Consider the following 22,687-nt stretch of genomic DNA (forward strand, 5'->3'; position numbering starts at 1 on the left):
AATTTGTGATTATTGCGGTTTATGTCGATGACTTAAATCTCGTAGGAATTCCGGAAGAGCTTATAAAAACTGCAAAATATTTAAAAAGGGAGTTTGAAATGAAAGATTTTGGCAAAACAAAATTTTGTCTCGGCCTGCAGAACGAGCATTTGCCAAATGGTATTCTAGTACATTAGTCGGCATACACGGAAAAAGTCCTGAAGCAATTTTACATGGATAAAGCACATCTATTGAGTATTCCCATGGTGGTTCAATCACTTGATGTTAATAAGGATCCCTTTCGTCCTCTTGAAGGGGAGATGACATTCTTGGACTTGAAGTACCATATATGAGTGCAATTGGTGCACTTATGTATTTGGCAAATTGTTCACGACCAGATATAACATTCTCGATCAATTTATTGGTTCGATACGATTCTGCTCCAACTCAGCGGCATTGGAAAGGAATTAAACACATATTCTGTTACCTTTGAGGAATGGTTGACTTGGGCTTATTTTATTCAAAAGGATAAACATCTCAATTAATCGGATATGCAGATGCTGATTATTTATCGGATCCACATAAAGCCCGATCACAAACAGGATATGTGTTTACTTGTGGTGGTGCTGCCATTTCATGGCGTTTTGTGAAGCAAACGTTGACTGCTACTTCTTCTAATCACTCTGAAATCATCGCAATTCATGAAACAAGTTGTGAATGTATTTGGCTGAGATCAATAATTCAACACATTTAGGAGAAATGCGGATTGTCTTCAATCAAGGATTATCCAACAATTTTGTATGAAGATAATGCCGCATGTATCACACAGATCAAAGGTGGTTATATCAAAGGAGATAGAACTAAGCACATATCGCCAAAAATCTTTTACACCCATGACCTCCAGAAAAGTGGTGATATTGATGTTTAGCAAATACACTCTAGCTGCAATCTGACAGACTTATTCACTAAGGCATTACCAGCTACAACGTTCAAGAAGCTGGAAGCCAATATCGGAATGCGTCGACTCAAAGACATGTCATGCAGTGTTGAGGGGGAGTCCACTGCTTGAAGATTATATACCGTGTGTACTCTTTTTCCTTCGCCAGAGGTTTTTCCCATTGGGTTTTCCTTGTCAAGGTTTTAATAAGGCATACGTTTAATATATATTTTGTCATCCAAGGGGGAGTGTTGTGAAACTGATGAATGACAAAAGGTTCACAATGATTGAAGCCATTAATTCTTCAGCGAATTAAGTTTACAAATAAGAAACGCAGTTGTAACAGTAGCGTATTAATTATACGTTTGATATTTCATCACTATAAAGACAGAAGGAAAATTGCAATGAAAAGTAAGAATCAGAAGTATTCGATTGATCCTGTAGATCAATCGTGTTTCTGATAGTTCTGGAAGAACTACATTTACATATCTTGTGTTCTTTATTGTCTTTACTTTATGTTCTGTTATTTTGATATTTCTTTAGTTTTATAACATTAATCAATTTTTCTTAAATTTTATTTTGAAACTGTTATATATATATATATATATATATATATATATATATATATATATATATATATATAGAGAGAGAGAGAGAGAAGGGATAGCTGTACATGCATACTAAAATTCCAGATCTATAAACTAAAATCTCCCTCAATTCCCCAAAAATCCCTTTCTCCTGAGAAACCGTGTAGGCTGGAATTATATGAGACAATGTTAACTAAAATGACATGGGTTATGCTTGAATTTTGGTGGCTTCTTTCAGCTGGGTTTCTCAAGTAGGGTATTTTTAGATCTGAAATTGGAAAAAGAGAAAAGGCAAGAATGAGTAGGGTGGGGGAGGAGAAAAAATATATGAACAAGAGGTGAGGACGTGAAAAGGTGAACGATTTCAAACCACGTTTAGAGATGGACGAGGTGACTGTGTATATTGGCTTCCTTCCAGTCATCTAGTCTTGTCTTCTCTCTCTTCTTGTCTTGTGTGGTGGAAGAAGGTGAGGTGAGTTCAAAAAAGTGGAGAGATAAACGTACAAAAGGAGAGGGCATGACTTTCTTTTGACGTTGCTGGAAAACGAAAATGGGAAAAGCCCTTCTGGACCTCTTTTTCACTTCTCTTCTCCATTGTCTAAAAGACTCTGTTTGGAACTCAATGAAAGGAAAGGAAAAGAAAATAAAGGAAAGCTAAAAAAATTTCCCTCCTATTGTTTGGTTGGGAGAGAAAGAGAAAAGAAAATAACAATTTTAAATTTTGAGAATAATAAATTTCTCTTCCTTTGTCCTCTCATTTTCCTCCCATTTTATTTTCTTTTCCACAAGTTCCAAAGAGAGCCTAAATCAGAGAACCCATTCTCATGGAATGGATTCTGCCAGTTTTTGCCAAACAGCCAAAACTGGAAAAACGGAAAATTGAAAATGGGAAAATGAGTCATCCAAACCCTCCTCAGTCCCATACGAATTTCGTGAGGTTTAATGCACACATGTTAATTTACTAGTAGTATTTGGTTTGCTACACAATGTTGTCACGAGTTGAGTTTTGCTATATCTCCCTTGGTTGAAATAATATGGATCTCATCATAAAAAATGATGTCATGTTTATCAAAAAATGTACTGCATAGTAAGCATGATATCACTTTATGGTGGAATCCGTCTCATTTCAACCAATAAAAGAGGAGGGATGAACGAAATTGCACTCATGTTGTCACGAGTTGCGTTTCGCTTTCTTCGTTTGTCATTTTAGTTTTGTTTTAGTTTTGTTTTCCAATCATTATCCTACTTTTTTCTTCAATTATTACCCTATTTTTTCAATTATTACTTTCACATCTCTCTATCTCTCTCCAATCATTACCCCTATCTTCAATCATTACTCTATTTCTCTCTCCACCCACTACCAAAACTAAACTAAACTAAACTCTCAACCAAACACAACATTATGTTAAAGTTAGCAATGTTCCATCAAAAAAGTGCTCACAGTGGTATAACCAAACTTAACAACCTCTTAGTAACTCATCAAAATTTGGCCTTTGAATAATCAAAACTAGCAACTTTTTGCCAATAATCAAAACTTCTCTCTCTCTCAACAATGTTTCTAAGAAAAACATTTTAAAAGAAGTTTTTTTTTTTCAAAAACAGTTAAATTGTTTTTTTTATTAAAAACTGGATTACTATTTTTTTTAAACTGTTTGTTTTTTTCAAAATTCAAAAACTGTTTTTCAAAATAGAAGTTTTCACAAAATTATTTTCTATTTCTAATAATATGTTTTTATTAGTTTGAAAACTATTTTAAATTTTTTCCTATATGGTAACAATTTTTAGATTTTTACAGATTGAAAATGTAATGTGGCAAGTTTTGATTATTTAATGTTGATTATGCCACTGTGGACATTGACATTGCTAACCTTAGCAACCCTTTAAATGAATAATCAAAAAGTGATGTGACTATTTTTGATTAGCTAATTTTGATAAGTCCACTATGGATGCTCTCATGGATGATGTTATGCAATGGATACATCAAAAACAAAAAATTTGCTGTCAAGAAAAATTAATCTATGTCCTAGGGCACCGACACATGATACTCCAAGATGGGACTCAAGAGGGAGTGTATAACCCGCACCACAATGTGCGGTGGAGAAAGGCCCCTGGAATACACTAGGCCATGCCCCAGGGGCACTGAATAATTACCTTGATGTCCAGGGTGCAGAATGATTCCCCGGGGGGGGGGGGGGGGGGGGCGATCTGTAAGGAATAAAACCTCAGTGGTGTTTAATCAAATTTGCCTTCCCAAAACGAAAACCACATACCGAAGGAAACAGATCCAGAGGGCCTTCTTCAACTTGTTCCGACGATCACCTCCAGTCAAAACATCAGTCCAAACCCTCTCTCTCTCTCTCTCTCTCTCTCTCTCTCTCCTCAGCGACTCTCTCTCTATCTCGCTGCGAAAAAATGCACGGCCGTCCACGCAAACCCCCATCACCAGAAGAGGAAAAAGCTTACGACATCAAAGCTTCCAAACTACGCGCCCTCCAATCCCAGTTCCTCCAATTTCACCACGACCAGATGTCACTCCTCTCTCTCTCTCTCTCTCTCTCTCTCTCTCTCTCTCTCTCTAAAAATATATAATACACACACACACACACATATATACAATCTATATATCTACTTGTATACGTTAAAACCACTGTGACTTAAATGCTGTGTTTTTTTTTTTTTTTAGTTTGTAAATTTGCGTTGATCGTTTCAGTTACACGAAAGAAGCCCTAGAAGTGTGCGCGAAGCTCGTTGAATCGAATCCCGAGTACATCCCGGCTTGGAATTACAGAAAACTCGCTGTCGAATGCATTGTTAGTCAGTTGGAGAGCGATCCAGACGCCATTAAAGCAATTTTCGGAGAAGAACTAAAAGTGGTACATTTCTTCGAGCCAGATAAGAAAGTGTTACATTCTCGTTGATTTTGTGTGCATTGTGTTATTGCTTTCTGGTCCTGTTTGGTTGGTGAGAAACTGATGGGAAAGGAAAGAAATTCAAAATTTGAAAGGAAATTCAAGTTATTTCTGCTCGAGGTGATTAAAAGTCTGCCAAATGTGTCGATTTGCGTAGCGCATTAATTCTTATGCATCCAGCACGAAACGAACCCACTTAAGACTTGGATGATCTGATTGTTGTTGATTTTTGTGTTTTCTGGTCATGTTTGGTTGCTGAGAAACTGTTGGGAAAGGAAAGAAATTCAAAATTTGATCTTTGATTGAACTTCATATAAAGGAAATTCAGTTATTTCTGCTTGAGTTGAGGTTCAATGCACCTCAGATGTTCCGGTTTTTCGAACCGCTTACGAGCTAGATGTTTGAACAGTTTCGAACCACTTACTAGCTAGATGCACCTCGCGTTTCTTCGAACCACTTACGAGCTGGATGTTCCGGTTTTTTGTTGTTTTTCTATTGTGTTATTGCTTTTGCTCCTGTCCTGTTTGGTTGCTGAGAAACTGTTGGTGAAGGAAAGAAATTCTAAATTTGATCTTTCATTAAACCTCCATATGAAGGAAATTCAAGTAACCGCTCGAGGTGGTTAAAAAGTGGACTGCAAAATGTGTTGATTTGTGTGCTGCATGAATTGTCATGCATCCAGCAGAAATCAAACCGAACCCACTTATTTTCCTCTTTTATAGGCTGTGCACTGTCTCTGTATGTTCTGTTTTTTGCTTGAAGCACCTCATGATTTGGATTCAACTGATTGTAAAGTAAATTGTGCCAAATAGGACTGCTCAGTTTGGTTGATTTCAGCTAATTTGTTTATTGGCAAATTGGCAATTGAAGAAATGCTAATCGTGAAATTCCAAAGATCAGGTTCTTGTTGTTCTCGTTGAACTTGGTCGTGTTTGGTTGCTCAGAAAGTGTAGGGAAAGGAAAGAAATTCAACTCCGATTGTTGATTAAACCCTTAGGTAACTCTGCCAAATAGGACTGTATGGTGTAGTTGATCTGGTGCAAATTATGTTAATTGGAAATTAGGAGAATTCTTATTGGGAGATGGGAAATCTTATTTTGCCTTATTTTCTTAGCTTGCTCAGCTGTTAAGTGCTATTAGATTGGGGATTTCCACTAGAAGCAAAAAGATCTTATTTTTGTTCTTTCATGGCATTTCATTTGTTGAAGGTGCTCCTGTTTGGTTGATGAGAAGGCTGCATTTGTATCAAGTGTTTATGGAGGGATTTGTCACGGGAAAAGAAACATGAGTTAAATATATCTTGTACTTGTGAAGAAATCCTTTTGTTTTATTTTTACTCCACAAATTATTGATCCCAGTACACCTTAGGAAACAAAAGGGTAGATTCAGCTTTGAAGTTTATCCACCTCTAGTCAACCGTGCTGAATCGGTCTATTTTTAGTTGTACTGAGTTCAGTGCAGAGGTTGTTTATGGTAGTTGACAGACATACAACTATGAAATATAAAGCACTATGTTGCTCTCTCTTTTTCTCTCTCAGCTTTTTCAGTAGCCAAGAGTAGTTGGGGATTGTGTTGAGGACCCATTTGTATGAAACTAATCTGTTTGTACACACGTAGACAGAGCGTGCATTAGCAAAGAATTACAAGTCTTATGGGGCCTGGTATCACCGTAAATGGGTATTGAGAAAGGGGCATTCATCAATAGACCGGGAATTGGAGCTTCTGAAACTGTTCCTGCAGCAAGATACCAGGAATTTCCATGCTTGGAATTACCGGAGGCGAGTACTTCAGGTTAGGGTGATTATTACATCGTTCCATGCTGAAATTGTCTTATTTGGTCTTTCTTTCTTCTTTTTTTTCTTTCAGATTTGTAGCACCATTGAAGAACAGATCTGATGAGGAGGAATTACAGTTCACAACCGATATGATAAATGGCAATTTCAGTAACTACTCTGCGTGGCATAATCGTAGGTATGCTTCTTTTTGGCAATTTTATTTGGTATTCGATTCTCTGTTGTCAAAAAGGATTTGCTGAGAGAATACTATCTTGCACCATTGATGGAATATGAAGTTCTTTTTGGCACATTGTTGTTATAGATTTACACTATAATGTGATGTGCTAAAGTCAAGCGCTTTCCTAAGGTTCATGATGTGCTAAACCATGGTGCTAGTGCACCATAGTTTTCTCTGAAAGAGGCTTGCTTCTCATTTTTATATATTGTGCTTATATTCCCTAGCAACTTTCTTAGGCAAAATATTATTGGAACTTGGATGGTAGCTTGAATTTTGGTCCTGTTGAATTTGTAAAATTTTGCAATATGGGGTTTTGTGACCTTGTTTCAGTAAAATATTTTGATTATCTGCTCGCAGAAACGTGAGTTATTGGTTACATAATTAAAGACAGAGTGTACAAATGGGAGTCTAACCTAACTTTGAACAAGAAGCTAGGATTTGATTCACTTGGGGTGATGAGAACACAATAATTATTCATGAAGCTAATGGAAACATGTGTATTTCCAAGAATATTTAACCAAATTGGCCAAGTCTCAGAACAAGCAATGGTATCAGCCAGAATAATAAATTAGCTTTCTTTTGGTTGGATACTTGTCATTACGTGATTAGATTTCCAATATCTTTGTGGTTTGTCTTAGTAAACCCTACCTATGTGCATTTGAGCTTAAAAAGGCATTTAGTTTTCTAACCTTTTGGGCTATCAACCAGTTGACTATAGCAAAGAAAAGAGGGGTCTACCCATGCATAGGGCGCAAAGATGGTTGAAGAAAGTCCCCCATGAACCTTTTGTTGATAACAACATTTGTTTCTTAGTTTTGGGGACCTTGACTTTGAAAAGACTGATATAAAATATGCACTCAGTAGCACTATATGGTGTAGACTAAAAAGCATGCTTCTGCACAGCAAAAGGAATTTGTATTCTACTATTCTTCATTACTCCATATTAACTACATTTTAAAAGGGCATACAATTAACTACCACCCCCGTAGTGACTTGTCTTGATTTCTGCCGTGGCTTTGGCCCCTCGACCCACAACCTCTGTATACTAACAGCCGTATAAAAATGTAAATATGGCGCTGTGGGATGAAAGTCTTTCAATGGCTCATTGGGATAAATGGTTTAGGCATCCTACCAAGCAGAAGAAGTACGATGACTTGTATCGATTAGCCTTAGGTCAATATGTGATGCAAGTATTTTGTGAACAGTCAATATATATTTGTTTTATTGCATATGACAAGATGAGTAATCCAGGATTGTGATACAAGTTAAGCAATCGAAGTGGAACCATCAGCTCTGTGGTGATGCAGGAAAAAAAAAAATCATAGATGCAAAAGACTATTGTTTCTTAATTGATGGCATTTTATGATGCAATCCTGCAAGTTCCTTGCTCGCTTTTGGAAAGCTAATATTGTTTCTATAATTGTGTACGATTATGTCTGCAACTTGGGATGGTAGGCGGATTTCTCAAGCTATCGGATTATGAAAACGGACAGCTCACCTTTCATGCTTCTATGCTCTTTGCTCATTCTTGTTTGGGTTATGAATTCCAAAAATAGCAGTTAATGTGTTTATGAATTAGAACAATGCCAAATTTGTATCTATACTTCTTGTTAAGGAACTCTTATGTGCGAATTCTGCATGCTATGGTGTACAAAATTGCAGATTGATTAACTTCCAAGTTTTGTTCGAAGTCACCGTAAGATCCAATGGTGTATACTTATTTGGGGTTGTTGTAATGTTTACTTACTCTTTCTCTTATTTCTTGTGTTCATTGTAACCCTCATCCCTCTGAAGCTCTAGAGCTCCAATGGGGATGATAGATCTATTGATCGCTGTTGGGCCACACAGCCATGGTTCTTCCACCTGAGTATGCATGGTTCTATATTTTGATGTATAGTTGTTTGAAAATTGGTTTTGGCATTCACAGAGCACTTATCTTGCATTTAATGCATGATTTCCTTGTGATGTCTCCATCTTTCACGAACTTATTTTTGGTCATTTTTTTTACCTAATGGTGCCTAACCATGAAAATTTTGCAGTGTACTTCTGTCTCATTTATTGGAGAATAAGGTTGAAGGGTATTTCCCAAAGGAGAAGGTTCTAACAGAGGAAAATGAGCTTGCTCACCAAGCACTTTTCACTGACCCGTATGACCAGAGTGGATGGTTTTATCATCATTGGCTTCTCAATCAAATAGTAAAAATTGAGACACCTCTATTGGTTTATACTTGGCCTCCTCCTGGTTCAAATCTCAAATTATCAGTGGATGGGTGCTTGGATGACAGTCTTCCTTTGTCTCCTATTACAAGTTTCCATCTTAAGACCGGACAAATTCCTGTAGTTCTTTATTTTAGTGAAGCAGTTGAAGGTGTAAACTCGTCCACAATAACCTTGGAGTCATCTATACATGATACAAACACGGAGCTAATTTGGTCACCACTTTCAACAAATAACTCTGGAAGGGCCCAAGCTTGGGTGACACATCTAAGCTTTCCAGAGGAGAAGTTCCATTTTTCACAAGCCAATCCAATAAAGGTCACCATTGGACATTCTGAGGGCATCAAGTCTATTAGCGGTTTTACCCTTAGCCATCCTATGTATTTTGAGTTTATAGTATATCTACAAACTACCGCTCCACACCATGCTGATTTGCAAAGTTTAGATATGATTACATGGGGAGATGAAAATTTTCTTACTTATGAAGTACATCCTAAGGAATCAAGCCAAATTAAATTGTCTGATCCATTGAAGAGCAGTGATGACAATGGGTCGATGGCTTATAGGTGGAATGCAGAGACCATAACTAGTGAGATAGCTCTTTTCCGGGAATTGCTGTCAGTGACAGATTGGTAAGTAGGATTCATAAATTAGCAAGTTGAAGAAACTTTTCTTTTGTCCATTTTCCTCTTATTTTCTCCCATGTGGTTATTGCAGTAAAATTGGAAAGCTTACACTTGCAAGATTGTTGACTGCACTTGATGCAATGATCTCATATGACAAGACTTTAGAGTCTAAGGAGGTGGTCCATTTTGAAGAAGTTTTGGAGTTGTATAGTGATCTGATGAAACTGGACCCGCCACATTCTCAGTTTTACAAGGATGAACACAGCTTAGTCTTGTTGCAGCAGGTGAATGCTTCTTCTCTTTTGTATTTTTGAAGTAAACAGATTGGTTGCAGGATCCTTTATAAAGTTTGTCTAACAACCTCAGTAGAAGGAAACCTAGTTCATCTCTATAGTATTTGATCTTTTGGTTTATTGTTGACAGTAGTCCCGCTAGCTATTAATTTATGTGCTATATCGCTAAGAATCTGTGGTAACTATTAACTGCTTTTGTTGCAAACCTAAATTTAGCTGTATTTGTTCTGTTTTTGGCTTAATGTTCATCCAGGATATTTAATTATTTATTGAGCATTGCTTGAGGATGGTGACTACGGTGTCAGAGAAACAGTTTGGGTTCATGTCAGGAAGATCAACCATGGAAGCTATCTACCTATTAAGGAGATTGGTAGAAAAATACAGAGCAAAGAAGAAGGATCTCCATATGGTTTTCATAGACTTAGAAAAGGCTTATGATAGGGTGCCTAGGGATATCATATGGTGGGTTCTGGAAAGAAAATGAGTGACCAAAGGGTATATCGAGGTGATTAGAGACATGTATGAAGGTGCCGTCACTACCATTAGATCACCAGTAGGGGAAACGAGTGAATTTCCTATCACCGTAGGATTGCATCAAGGGTCAATCCTGAGCCCATACCTCTTTGCCTTAGTTATGGATGAATTGACTAGACAATTTCAAGAGGATATTCCATGTTGTATGATGTTTGCAGATGACATTGTCCTCGTAGATGAAACCGCTAGAGGTGTTAATACGAAACTAGAAATTTGGAGAGAAGCATTAGAGTCAAAGGGTTTTCGGATAAGTAGGAGTAAAACTGAGTATATGGTGTGCAAGTTTAGTGGTACCAGTAGTGCGTATGAAGAAAGAGTGATGATCCAAGACCAGGAGATACCAAAGAGTGATCATTTTAGGTATTTAGGCTCAATTATTAGTAGAGATGGAGAGATTGCTGATGATGTGACCCATAGGATCCAAGTGGGATGACTCAAGTGGAGAAGCGCTACTGGTGTACTATGTGACAAGAGGGTACCTACAAAATTGAAGGGAAAATTCTATGAAACTGCCATAAGATCAGCGATGCTTTATGGGACAGAATGTTGACCTATTAAGAAACAACATGTGAGCAAAACGAGTGTAGCAGAAATTAAAATGTTGAGGTGGATGTGTGGTAAGACTAGACGAGACAAGATTAGAAATGAAACAGTTCTTGAGATGATAGGTGTGACACCTATAGAGGAGAAGTTGAGGGAAAATAGGCTAAGGTGGTTTAGGCATATCTACCGTAGACCAAAAGATGCAGTAGTTAAGAGAGCAGATAGGATAGCTCTAGGTAGCAATGTTACGGGGAGGGGTAGACGTAAATTGACATTAGATGCTGTAGTGCGCAACGATATGAGTATAATGGGTCTGTGTGAACAAGTGGCACTTGACAGAGTCCAATGGAGGAAACGGATTCATGTAGCCGATCTCAAGTGATTGGGACGTAAGGTTCGGTTTGGTTTGGTTATTGTTACTTTGAGATCTCTAGTGGATAATGTAAGAAAGAGTATGCATGTCAGAGATTTGTCTTAATTATTGATGGTGTTCCGTTACTCAGATTCTCTTCCTTTTTTTTTTTTTTTTGCTTCTGCAGTTGACCTCCAATCCAGAATCTTTGCTGAGGCATTGCTATAATTACAGAGACCCGTCACCTTCGAGAAACATTTGTTTGCGACTTTGTAATCTTTCATTATCACGAATTGGTTCTGTTAAGCAATTATTGTGGATCCAAATGCTAGACCTCAGCCACAACCAACTTCGCTCAATTGAAGGTAAACTCCTATTAGGTCCTTCTATTTCCCTTAGTTACTACAAAACAGTTATCATAATATGAAAAAAGTCATCTACTCCCTCCATCTCATATTGTCATATTGTTGGTCTGTTATCATTTGTCATTCCTCTAATTGGATCCACATATAATGTTCTTTTATGAATGACCTTTTAGATTCTTTCTACCAATCGAAAGAAATAATTATGCCTTGTTCGTTTCCCTTTTTGAAAAAAAAATTCCAACTCAAAAAATACTCATTGCCCCTACTTCCAATCATTACTCTCCACTCATTACCCTTATCTCTAATCATTATTCTCCACTCATTACCCTTATCTCTAATCCTTATTCTCATTTCTTTCTCTATCTCTCTCTCCCCTGATTACTCCTACTTTCAATCATTATTCTCATAAAAAATTTCTCGAAAACTCATCCAAACACAGCATTAATTATTTGAAATTTTTTTGGTTGGTGGAAAAAAAATTCAAACTACAATCACGAAAATATTTTAACATGACTACAAAAAAGGGACAAACAAAATGAGTAGTGGTGAGTATCTTTTTCTCTTCACATGTAAGATTTCAGTACCAAAAAAAGAGAATAATTTTCTTACATCAAGATGCGTACCACAAAATTACAAGTCCCTTTGACCCCATCTATCAACATGTTTTATGTATGGTCTGTCTCGAAATTCACCACAAGAAATTTTTTTGACTAAGCAATATCTACCCGGAGAAAAGTTGACAAATAAGTGCTGTTGAAATCTATCAGGATGGGGGCCAATAAGTCGTGATAAAGCATCAAAGTATCATTAATACCAAGTGCATCTCTTTTCTCCCACCCCCCCGTTGTCGGCTTACTCCCAGTTAGCATTAGTACTGTGAAACAGGGCTCTTGATGGTTTCTCGGCAGGCTTTTCTGATATTTTTAAAATGGAAGCAACTGAGTGTTTCAATCTTTTCTTTATGACAGGATTAGATGCCATGCAGCTTCTTTCTTGCTTGAACCTCAGTAACAACAAAATTGGTAGTTTTTCTGCTCTGGAGCCTCTAAAACAGCTGCAGTCGTTAAGAGCTTTGAATATCTCGTACAATGAGATTGGTGCACACTCTGTTGACACAAGAAGGTACTTGTGCTCTTCTCCCCTTTCCCATACTGTAGGAAGTGATTGGAATTTCGGCGAATTTGAAATCGATGGTATTGATTTCACGAATTACTGGGAAGCTTTTTCAATATTTAAAGACTTGAAGTTGACACAGTTAGAAATTATCGGGAATGTGGTTGCCGAAGAGAAGATTAAGTTATTTCTGGTGAAAGTAATGCCTGCACTAAGATGGCTTGATGGTGTAGAACTGCAATGATACTTGTTTCTCTCATACCATATTTGTTGGATTTGATATTCGATTTCTCTCCTATTTCTCAGAAACTGAGCTGTTAGAATTTGCAGATAATTTACCAAAGACAATAATGTTCCTCAAAACATCAATAGAATGTATGAATATTTTCCCTCCAAATTTTGTCTACGGTCTTATTTCGTTTGTGAATCGTTCACATTAATATCCTTTGTTGTTTCTTACATAAATGAAATTGCACTGATCATATATTCTTGTTTTCGCCTGTTAAATTTTGGTAGCTTTTACATTCATCAGTTCTGCATCTTTGCTTAATGTTTGCGCTTTGTTGGGTTTCAACCAAGAAGCTGAGAAAGGCCATACTATATCTTACCACAATTTTCTTTTATTCTTGTAAGCACGTAGTGGTTAAGAGTTAGAGGGTAGGGCCATAAGGGGACGGAGATGCCGGGTGTAGGATCCTGATGGCTGAAGCGCCCATTTCACGTGTTACATTTAGAAACCATTGTGTTGTATTTGAGATGTTGATTCAGATTACGATTTTGACCTGATCCATTGTACTAATATGCATATACATATTTTAAAAAAACTCGAACCCACATTGAAGATCCTGTTTCATTTTATCGGAATTTCTTACTCTCTTTGAATTCTTGATGCAGCACATCTTGAAAACAAAAAACTGGAGTTCCGTTCAGGAATAGAGTTGGGAAATTAACCAAATTAGCTAACCTCAATTCATGTTCTGTTTTGCTACAAGCTCAATTGTGATAGTCTCAAATGATACTCGAGCAAATCTTTTTATTCTGTTCTTAAAACAAGTAAAGTTCGAACACATAACGGGTTTCCAAGTTGAACTTTATATCTAATTGAGCTTGGCTCAACGTATGTGATTGAAACTCGTTTGAAATAATAGACTTGAATAATGAGGAGCCAAAAGTTGAATACATTTTTAAAACTTGCTAGTCAGCTCAGATTCCTCACAGCCCTATTATGTAGCATTTTTTTCTATTACACTTGAACAGCCAAAATATGATAAGAAATCAACATTGAAATCGAATGAAAGATAAACAAACAAAAATGCTTTTAGAAGAAACAAGTGAAATTACAAGGACTCAAGAGCCCAAGCCCTCTTCCTCGGCTATGAACTCAACCGTTTAAGTGCCTCTATGGCCGCCGCAGAGGTCATGGGTTCAGGCTGAACCCTAGTTGACTCCTCATACGCTGACTTCGCCTCCACAACCATCCCTTTCTTCTCATAACACTCGGCCAAAAAGCAGTACGCCTTTGCATTTTCGGTCCTCAGCTTCACCGACTCAACCAGGTCTGCAATTGCCGAGTCGATTCGCTCTCCCTGACTACTCATGTCCACCTTCAACTTAGCCCTCTTGAAAAGTGCATCTCCCCTCTCCGCATTAGAAAGAGACTTTGCCGCCATCGGAGACAGCGCGACGTCAAATGAGTCAAGAGCTGAGGTCCTGAAGCCCTGCAGACATCCATCAAATATCATTTATGTGGTTGCTTTGGCAAATATAGAAAACAGTAACATATTGGAAGCGTTTTCAAAATATATAAGAGTCAAATACAAACGTTTGGGAAAATGATGTAAAACTTATCTAATTGAATCAAATCTTAAAAATACACAATGAAACATGTTTAGATTTATACATTGATTCCCGAGTTCATTGAAAGAAAACAAATATAAAGACTGAAATGACAATAGTCAAGTATTACCAAATAAATTTCAAGAGCATGTTGACGACTAATGGATATTATGTTACTGTTGTTTAGTCAAGCATAGAAACGACATTTTGAAACATACAAAAATTCCAAAACTGCAAAAAAGGAGATTGAGAATGTAAGTTGATGGGTATGAAACATGTCAGGCCTTGCTCAAAGTGCCGTGATGCTTAAAGAGCCTAAAGCTGACCTCGAATTGAGACAAGTTGTACCAGACCTAAGCCTCAGCATGGATAAGTGCAGCTCCAACCTCAACCTAGGAAAACTAGTCCTAATGAGGGTCCCACACCTCTGCACTTAAGGGCTGTAGAGCAATATCCCAACTGTCCATCTCAGCAATCAATGGTCCAAATTTAAAAAAGACTCTTCCAGGGAAGAGTACTCTTCATCCCCGATTCCACTAATGAGGGCCTTAGGCCGGGCAAGCATGATTTAAAGCAGTCGACTTTTAACGGTTTCTTCAATTCCTGTGCGATGAAAGGACGTGTCTCAGAAAGGAACCACACCACGTGACCTAAGAGTATAAAGGGATAATGTAGATGGTGGTGCAGAGGTAGCTTCTTCATTACTACAAAATTAAAATTGTGGATAATTGTCCAGTAATATCAATTGGTGTGGCTATAATTTGGTCTCACTATATATTCCGGGGTTTGTCATTAGTCCTTAGAAACATTGAAGTTTTGTAATTCCCACAAGTCGGTCCGAAACATTAGAAAACTTTCAACATTTCAAATGAGAACAAAATTGAAAACACGAGAATATTTATTTGTGCATAAAAAGCTTAAGGAAAATGATTTTCACACTTCCTTTTTTGTTTTGATTCACATAAATTTACAATATTGCCCTTGGATGTGTGAAAAAGTGTGTTGAAAGAAGGGCAATATAGTAAATTCAAGTGGATAAAGACAAAAAAGGGAGTGTGAATTGTAAAAAAGAGTGAAAAATAATCAAACACAAGTTAATCCTGAAAATGCGGCTGAAAATAAGAGGAAATTCTGTTCCATACAAAGAAATTAAACTTATTAAGTGTTGTCCAATAAAATTTTCAATTGGTATTGCCATAATTTTTGTGTTGGTACGTTTTGTTTTTCATTTGTCTTTATGATAAGTTAATTCATTGAAACGAAAAATCGATTACAGGTTCAAAGGGTGGGTAGTGTTCTAAAAGTCGGCCTAGACGGCCGCTTAGGCGGCCCACCCACAGCCTATATTTTAGGGGTCTAGGCGTTTATTAGGCGTTTCGTATATTAGTCAGGAATTAGTCGGCTAGGTGGTAACTAGTCTATATCGTAATTTTAAAAAGTTTTAAGATTAAATGTGTAATGTTTAAGAATACAGTTGTATTAAGTTTTTTTTTAACAAAAATAAAGTATTTACCATTTAGCTGCTGGAACACCTAGAGACTGCACAAACCAAAACAGTGATTAAGCCACAATAAAACCAAAAACTCTGGTTAAGATCAAACAAAGGCAAAAATTCTAGGAGAAATCTGCCAATCCAGGCACAACTTATTTGCAGCAGACTTGTTCACATTTCTCCATGAGCTTATGCATGCTCTAATGTTTATTTCTATCTTAGCAATAACCCCCTGCATATGATTGGCCTTATGCCTGAAAATTCGGGTGTTTCTTTCTCCCCATAAGTGGTATTGGGCCACTGCAAAAGAAAGCTTGAACACAATATCTTGCAACTTCTTTCCTCCTCTATTCATCTTAATCTAATCAACCACATTAGCCAGGGATAAGTACCTCATCTAATCTATATTCCTTACTAGCACATGACTCCAAACTTTTGAGGAAAAGGACAGCCAACGAAGTTGTGGCCATGAGATTCTTCACCAGAGCTGCAAAGCACACAAGTACTATCTGCTACAATCCCCCACTGTAGATAGTCTTTCTTGGATTGTCATCCACTGGATCATAGCCCACCTTAGAGAACATGGTGAAGAAACCACACTATAAATAACCAAGAAGTTTCAGGAGTTCTACTCCTTATGACATCCCAAGCGGATTTTGATGTAGTACAGTTGAGGGTATTTGTGCGTCCTTGGTAGGTAGGGTCCTTGAGTCTATAAATAGTTGTCTAGGCCTCTTTTGCAGAGTGTTTATCATTTTAAAGAACAACGATTAGAGCTTAGACTCTTTGTATTCCCTTTGAGGGATTTTCCCTCTCTTAATCAATCTATCCTTTCATTTGATTGCATCATTTGATATCAGACTTTTAGGCTCAAACCCTAGCCCTTTCATCTCACCTAACCCTAACCTCATCGGAATATACCTGGACGGGCATATCCTAGAATCGCCGGAAAAGTCGTCGAAACCAAAGAGTTGCTGGAAAAATCTCCAAGGAGTCTCATCCACTCTTCTTTTCAGTCAACCCAAGATCCGTAACCTCATTTTCGACCCTTGAAACCCACACATCGACCATTTTCGGAGATATTTCTGCTATATAGGACAACCAAAACCACTTTGGGAGCTCGATCTTCATTTTTCCACACCCGTCGACCGTCAAGAAGGCATGATCTCGAGACAGGTAGAGAGGGCATGATCTGTCTTTTCGCTTGAGACAGAGACACAGACCTGCGAAGTATGATTTCAACTCTAATACCAAATAATGCAATCAAGTCAAAAGATAGATTGATTAAGAGAGAGAGAACCCCTCAAAGGGATTACAAATAGTCTAAACTCTATATTATCTTTTCTTTTAAAATGATAAAAACTACATAGTAAGAGACCTAGACACCTAGGCCCTACCCTACTAACACTAGAAGACGCTTAATGACACAAATATCCTCAATTCTAGTACATAAGGGCGCCTCCAAAAAAAACTTATCCTCAAGTTGGAAGACTCAAGACAACTAAATAAGATGAAGAAGTATCTACTATGCATGTCTGATTTAGTCATGTGGCCCAATTTCCTTGATAAACGTGACCCTCATGCAATAACCTAACTTCAATATGGGCTTTTGTTTGCGTACATCCATCGTATCCACGCTTATGTTCTAATAAATCACCCATTTGCCATGTCTCTTACAGATCAACACTTATTCAACATACGATCACACTTGGTTCCAATATCGGTGTATGCTATTTTTCCTATTTTTCCGCCTAGGTGCGCCTCTCGCTTCAAAAAGGCACGCACCTCGCCTCTCACTTAGACCCCAGCAGAACTTTGCGCCTCCGGGCGCCTCTCGCCCTTTACAACTATGCTCTCTAGGAAAAGGATTTGTCCCTCTAGGTCACCTCTAACTAGTCCCTTCAATCAGTTCAATGATGGAGGCCACTTTTGCCACTAAGGATCCGCCTAAGGCAGCAAACGAGCCGAGTTGAGCTTGGCTCACCTATATGGGGTCAGCTCAAGAATTATTTCTCAAGCTTGAGCTTGGCTCGCAGTGGCTCGGAAAGATTTGGCCAGCCCAACAAGTTAAGTAATTAGCTTTGGTCCTTTTCTTATAAAGCGTTGCATTGCTCACTTATATTAACAGTCTGATGTGTGACTAGAAGAGAAGGAAACACGTTGCTTGGTGTTTCATTTGTTGCACATCGAAAAACCACAAGTTTGAGACGAGTTCTTCTGCCTATAAAGTTCTTGGTGGAGAACCTCTCCCCCCATGTATTCCACATACATGAACTCATCATGTCAACCACACTGGTTGCAGTCAAAGTTAATTACTATAACTAATAACAAATAAATAATGATGGTTATAATTTCATTTATTTACCATAGTAATTAAAATTATATATATTCGGCTTGCGAGCCCGTTCGAACCGAGCTTTCTCAAGCTCGAGTTCGGCTTGATTATAAAACAAGGCAAAAGTCTGAGCTCGACCTCGTTCATTTACATCACGAACTGAGCCGAGTCTCAAGCAACTCGGTTCATTTGTAGCCCTAGATCGGCCCATACCATAGGAAATGAAATCCCTAAAAAATAGGCGACCATAGGGTGCTAATTATCTCGCCCATAGAAAAGTATTAGCTCCATTAACAATAACATACTTAAGCCAAGGTTGAATAAGAGCTCTTAGCTTGTATATTCTTGATAGTCCAAGAAGTGTTAGCTGGAGTATGCACAAACCATATATTTGGCTTTTTATCATATATGTACCCATTTCCACGAGTATCAACCTTTTGAGATATAGCCCAAATATGTCTTAGCATTGCAGCTTTAAGCAGTACTTGAAAACTCAAAACCCTAACCCACCTCCACTTCTCACTTTGTGCATGTGTTTCTCTATATCCCGCAGTGTGTCGAACAAAACAACATGCACAACATGTGACAGTGCTTCATAGACAACCTGATGAATTACTACAATTTTTTAACCACTAATGAGACACTGCCATATTAGTGTGTTGTACGAAACATTGTGCATGTTATCGTGTACCTACACTTCCTCTAGTTGTAATTCCCACAAGCCAGTCCGAAAGGTTTACGAATCTTTCAACAATTCAAATGAAAACTGAAAACACAACAAACGTTTAGAAATTCGTACTGAAACTTAAATATGGGTGCATAAACGTCTAATTAAACAAACTCAGATGATCGATTCCCTATATGTCACAAAACTATACTCCATAACCAAACAAACCATTATCGACAACTGTAAGTATAGTCATATAAGTTATAGGAATCTTCAATCAGTATACGGATATTGCGAGCATTATCCAGGAAATTCAGCCGAAAACAACTGCAAATCTGAACCCCAAGTGGTTGGCCTAGTGGTCAAGGCCTGAGACTTAGGGATTTGCTCCAAATCACTCCTAAGGAGTCAGGTTCAAAACCTCTTAGATGCTGCCCGGGATTAGTTGAGGTGCGATGGCTTTCAGGCCAAAATATTACCTGGAGATCGAGGGCTAGGGCTTTGAGGATGTGAGCGGCGGCATCTTTCGGATCGATGGCGATGGCTTTATCGGCTTCCTCGGCGGCGGACTTAGCCAGAGCCATGGCGGCGTCCTTGTTGTTGGCTTTGGCTTCGGCTTCCGCTCGGGAAAAGAGCTGAGCACCCACGACGAAATGGCGCTTGGCTTGGGTTTCGGATCGGCTTCTGTAAGCACGGAACCTGGCAAAGGCTTTTTGGGGGATGTTGTGCATCAGGAGGAACATGAATACTGATACCAGCAACATTCCCACCTGTAGAAGTATATCGATCACCATCTCTCTCTCTCTCTCTCTCTCTCTAGATTTAGGCGATGATTTCAACTGGACTGTTTGGGAGAGAGGACTGTTTGCGAGAGAAGAGAGAGCGACGGATGGAGTTAGGTTAAATAGGGGAGAGAAGAGGCCGTCGGAATTGTTGTCGGTCAGCGTGAAAAAGGAAGGACAAAGGAAAACGTCGGGTGCAGTGGGGGAAAAATTATTGAGCACTGCTGGTCAAAAAGGGCGGCCACCCCTGCAAAGCTGGTGCAAAAGCGGTCAATCCGACCGTTCATCTCGGCAATCGAACGTTCAAATTTCAACTGAACAATGGACGGTTCAAATACGAATGCAATTTGTACGCGCTCAGATTCGATCCGAATCATTCATGCTGAGATGAATGACATGATCGACCGCTCTGCACTCGTTTTATAGAGGGATGCTCAATTTATATGTGCTCATATTTTATCCGAATCGTTCATGCCGAGATGAACGACATGATCGGCCGCTCTGCACTCCCGTTTTGCAGAGGGATGCTCGGCAACACCCGGATCCGACACCACATGCTCAACACAATTAAATACTCGCCGTTCTAAAAATATTTGTTTGGTCCGCAAAACAAGATCTAAAAAGATACTCCATACTTTTCCCAATATAAATTCAAATTATTTTCAAGAAATTTCTAAATATTAAAGAGTTCTTTTAATTCTTGAAAAAATTAAAATTTAATTAAAAAATATTATATTATTTTTAAGTTATTGTTGTGCGAATCAAACAAATATTAGCGGATGAAAGTAGTACATGAATTCTACTGGTATAGTGCTCTGAGCACCGCGTATCGCTGCCCATGTGATGTGATTGATCAATTCAAACTCATACTCAGTTGTTTTCTACTCATTTCAGATCAATATTTTTTTTTAAAAACTCATTTGAGTACACATGTTTTCTGAAGCTTTCAAACTCTGTTTGTTTGTCTATTAAGAAATTCAACTACTTGAGATCAGACTTATAAGCGTTATGTTTAAAAAATTCCAACTACTTGAGATCAAACACATGCGTGCCAAAGTACGTTATCGTTTAAAAAATTCCAACTACTTGAGATCAAACACATGCGTGCCAAAGTACGTTATCGTTGTGACCACCCTGTAATTTGTAAAGAGATAAGTTGACGCCATCCCGGAAAATAAAGCTGAATTATATTCAATCTTAGCTTCTACACCCTTAGATTAGACGGTCTTCGCTTCCGTATGCTCTCTCTCTCTCAAACTGCTATTTGGCCTGCAAAACTTATTTCACAGAAGTTGAAGCAGGAGGTTGAATATGATTTTGTGGAGTCCAAATGACACTAGTTGCAGGCTTGGTTTTTTCCAATTGAAAACATAATTGGTGGTGTTGTGTACTTGTGCCATTTGCAAGTAGAAATGTGATGAATCAAAAGGGGGAGAACTATCCAACCTTTAATTTGTGGGAAGTTCTATGGTATACACCTCTTATTAAGGAGTGTATCATACACACCATGATTTTAAATCCGATGATTTAAAAGTGAATGATTCGAACCATCAATTTATTAAATCAATTAATAAAATGAAAAAATGGCTGAGCAGGTAACCGGTTATTCTCTCCTCTCTCACTCTTTCTCCCTCTCCAAAAAATGACCACAAATTATATAACATAATCATAACTTTTATGACGACACCAAAAATTGACATTTGCTTACCACAATGTGTCGTACCAAAAGAAATTAATCCAAATATTCTGTAGCAAGACTAAAATATGTCGTACCACAATTAACGATAGACTTTAATGCATTCAGACACGTTAAATGTCGTTTGGTTACATATTGTCGATATTTCATGATTTTTAATTTTGGTGACAATGTTGAATATTGTAGGACTTCGCATTCTAACGGTTCTGATCGATCATTTTATAAATATACTCAGTAACAATATTTAGAATTTTCCTTAAAAAAAACAACATTTAAAATTTATACATTCAATATACTTTATATGAAACTAATTTCTCTGTTATAGTTGAATGCACAATAGATTTGTGACCGCAACACAATAATAACGATCAAAATCATTGATTTCGTTATGCTTGTTGATTTAATAATTCACGTAAATTTTTTGCTCGATCAGGTTTTTGAAGCTCCATCATTGGCACTCAAATTTAATAATAGAATGATATTTTCCATCCGATTAAGTGTCTAGCTATAAGCGATCAAATTCGTTCTTGGTACAAATAATCTAATAAATATTGTGTAAAAGATAGACAGTTCTGATAAAAAAAACACCTTAGGTGGGGCTCGAATGGTGCATTAATATATTTTAATGTTGTATTGAACTTGAACAATTGAATTTGCCAAAGTATGAAACTTTAATGACTAACTATGTAATTTTTACTAAAATAAATAAATAAATCTATAAAAAATATAAATAAATAAAGACAAACGATCCAATTAGAAACATAGCACACATCAAACGAGACACATACTACCAAGCCATATCTTTCTCGTTTAACATATATATTTTATTTGACAAATACAATATTAGGAGCCTATTATATATATGTACAGGGTCAACCCTATACTTTTGAAAACCCTAAGCATACAAGCTACACGGAGCTTTTCTATTATAATTATTAAATCTAAAGCCAAATCATGACTAATTCTTGTTAGTTTTAGCTAATCAAATATTGTGAAAAATCTTAAATGAAACATAAGGGTAAAATATTTACAAAATGGATGGAATAGAAAATACATATGTATTTGCGTGAAAAGTATAGGTATTAACTTGTATACCATGTACTAAGTTGTGTGTGGTGATCTCTTGTGGTACAAATGCTCTCAGAACTTGTTTTTTAGTTGGATTCGAATCTCAATAGGTGAAATTTTATGATGAGGTATTTGTTTTTAAAAAAAGAGTAAATGAAGGGCGCAAGACTTGAACCCCCTGATCTTGTAGGCAAATGTTAGAACTCCAACACCTTACTACACCTACACAATTGAAAATTTGTAATTTTAAAGGCTATTAAGTATATAATACTCCATCGTACGTGAGGGGCCCATTTTTGGGCTAAGAATTTGAGAAATTTTGTATGAAACGTTGTGAATAGGT

General features: G+C 37.5%; 2 protein-coding genes and 1 long non-coding RNA gene across 3 annotated transcripts; 1 reads left to right on the forward strand and 2 right to left on the reverse strand.

The window, feature by feature from the left end:
• Positions 1-3,700: 3,700 nt before the first annotated feature.
• LOC131334066 (geranylgeranyl transferase type-2 subunit alpha 1) lies at positions 3,701-12,865 on the forward strand. The gene is made up of 8 exons (XM_058368937.1): positions 3,701-4,031; positions 4,214-4,376; positions 6,030-6,190; positions 6,279-6,383; positions 8,465-9,274; positions 9,360-9,552; positions 11,178-11,355; positions 12,324-12,865. The coding sequence occupies exons 1-8, from the start codon at positions 3,916-3,918 to the stop codon at positions 12,710-12,712; spliced, it is 2,115 nt and encodes a 704-aa protein (XP_058224920.1). The 5' UTR covers positions 3,701-3,915; the 3' UTR covers positions 12,713-12,865.
• On the reverse strand, positions 3,849-4,162 carry LOC131334070 (uncharacterized). Its single transcript, XR_009202019.1, has 2 exons — positions 4,096-4,162; positions 3,849-4,062 (listed from the first exon to the last, which is right to left on the reverse strand). It is a non-coding gene; the product is annotated as an uncharacterized LOC131334070 (long non-coding RNA).
• A 738-nt stretch (positions 12,866-13,603) lies between the features above and the next one.
• Positions 13,604-19,777, reverse strand: LOC131334069 (uncharacterized). The gene is made up of 2 exons (XM_058368940.1): positions 19,278-19,777; positions 13,604-14,186 (listed from the first exon to the last, which is right to left on the reverse strand). Exons 1-2 carry the CDS (start codon positions 19,590-19,592, stop codon positions 13,842-13,844), a joined length of 660 nt encoding a protein of 219 aa, XP_058224923.1. The 5' UTR covers positions 19,593-19,777; the 3' UTR covers positions 13,604-13,841.
• Positions 19,778-22,687: the final 2,910 nt, after the last annotated feature.

The sequence above is a fragment of the Rhododendron vialii genome, chromosome 7a (assembly GCF_030253575.1).
Source record: "Rhododendron vialii isolate Sample 1 chromosome 7a, ASM3025357v1".
NCBI lineage: Eukaryota > Viridiplantae > Streptophyta > Magnoliopsida > Ericales > Ericaceae > Rhododendron > Rhododendron vialii.

Coding starts and splice junctions, on each gene's coding strand:
- LOC131334066 (XM_058368937.1), top strand. CDS start 3,916: ATGCACGGCCGTCCACGCAAACCCCCATCACCAGAAGAGGAAAAAGCT. Junction 6,191..6,278: donor CATGCTTGGAATTACCGGAG/GCGAGTACTTCA, acceptor TTTTTCTTTCAG/ATTTGTAGCACCATTGAAGA. Junction 6,384..8,464: donor TCTGCGTGGCATAATCGTAG/GTATGCTTCTTT, acceptor AAAATTTTGCAG/TGTACTTCTGTCTCATTTAT.
- LOC131334069 (XM_058368940.1), bottom strand. CDS start 19,592: ATGGTGATCGATATACTTCTACAGGTGGGAATGTTGCTGGTATCAGTA. Junction 14,187..19,277: donor CCCTAGCCCTCGATCTCCAG/GTAATATTTTGG, acceptor GGATGTCTGCAG/GGCTTCAGGACCTCAGCTCT.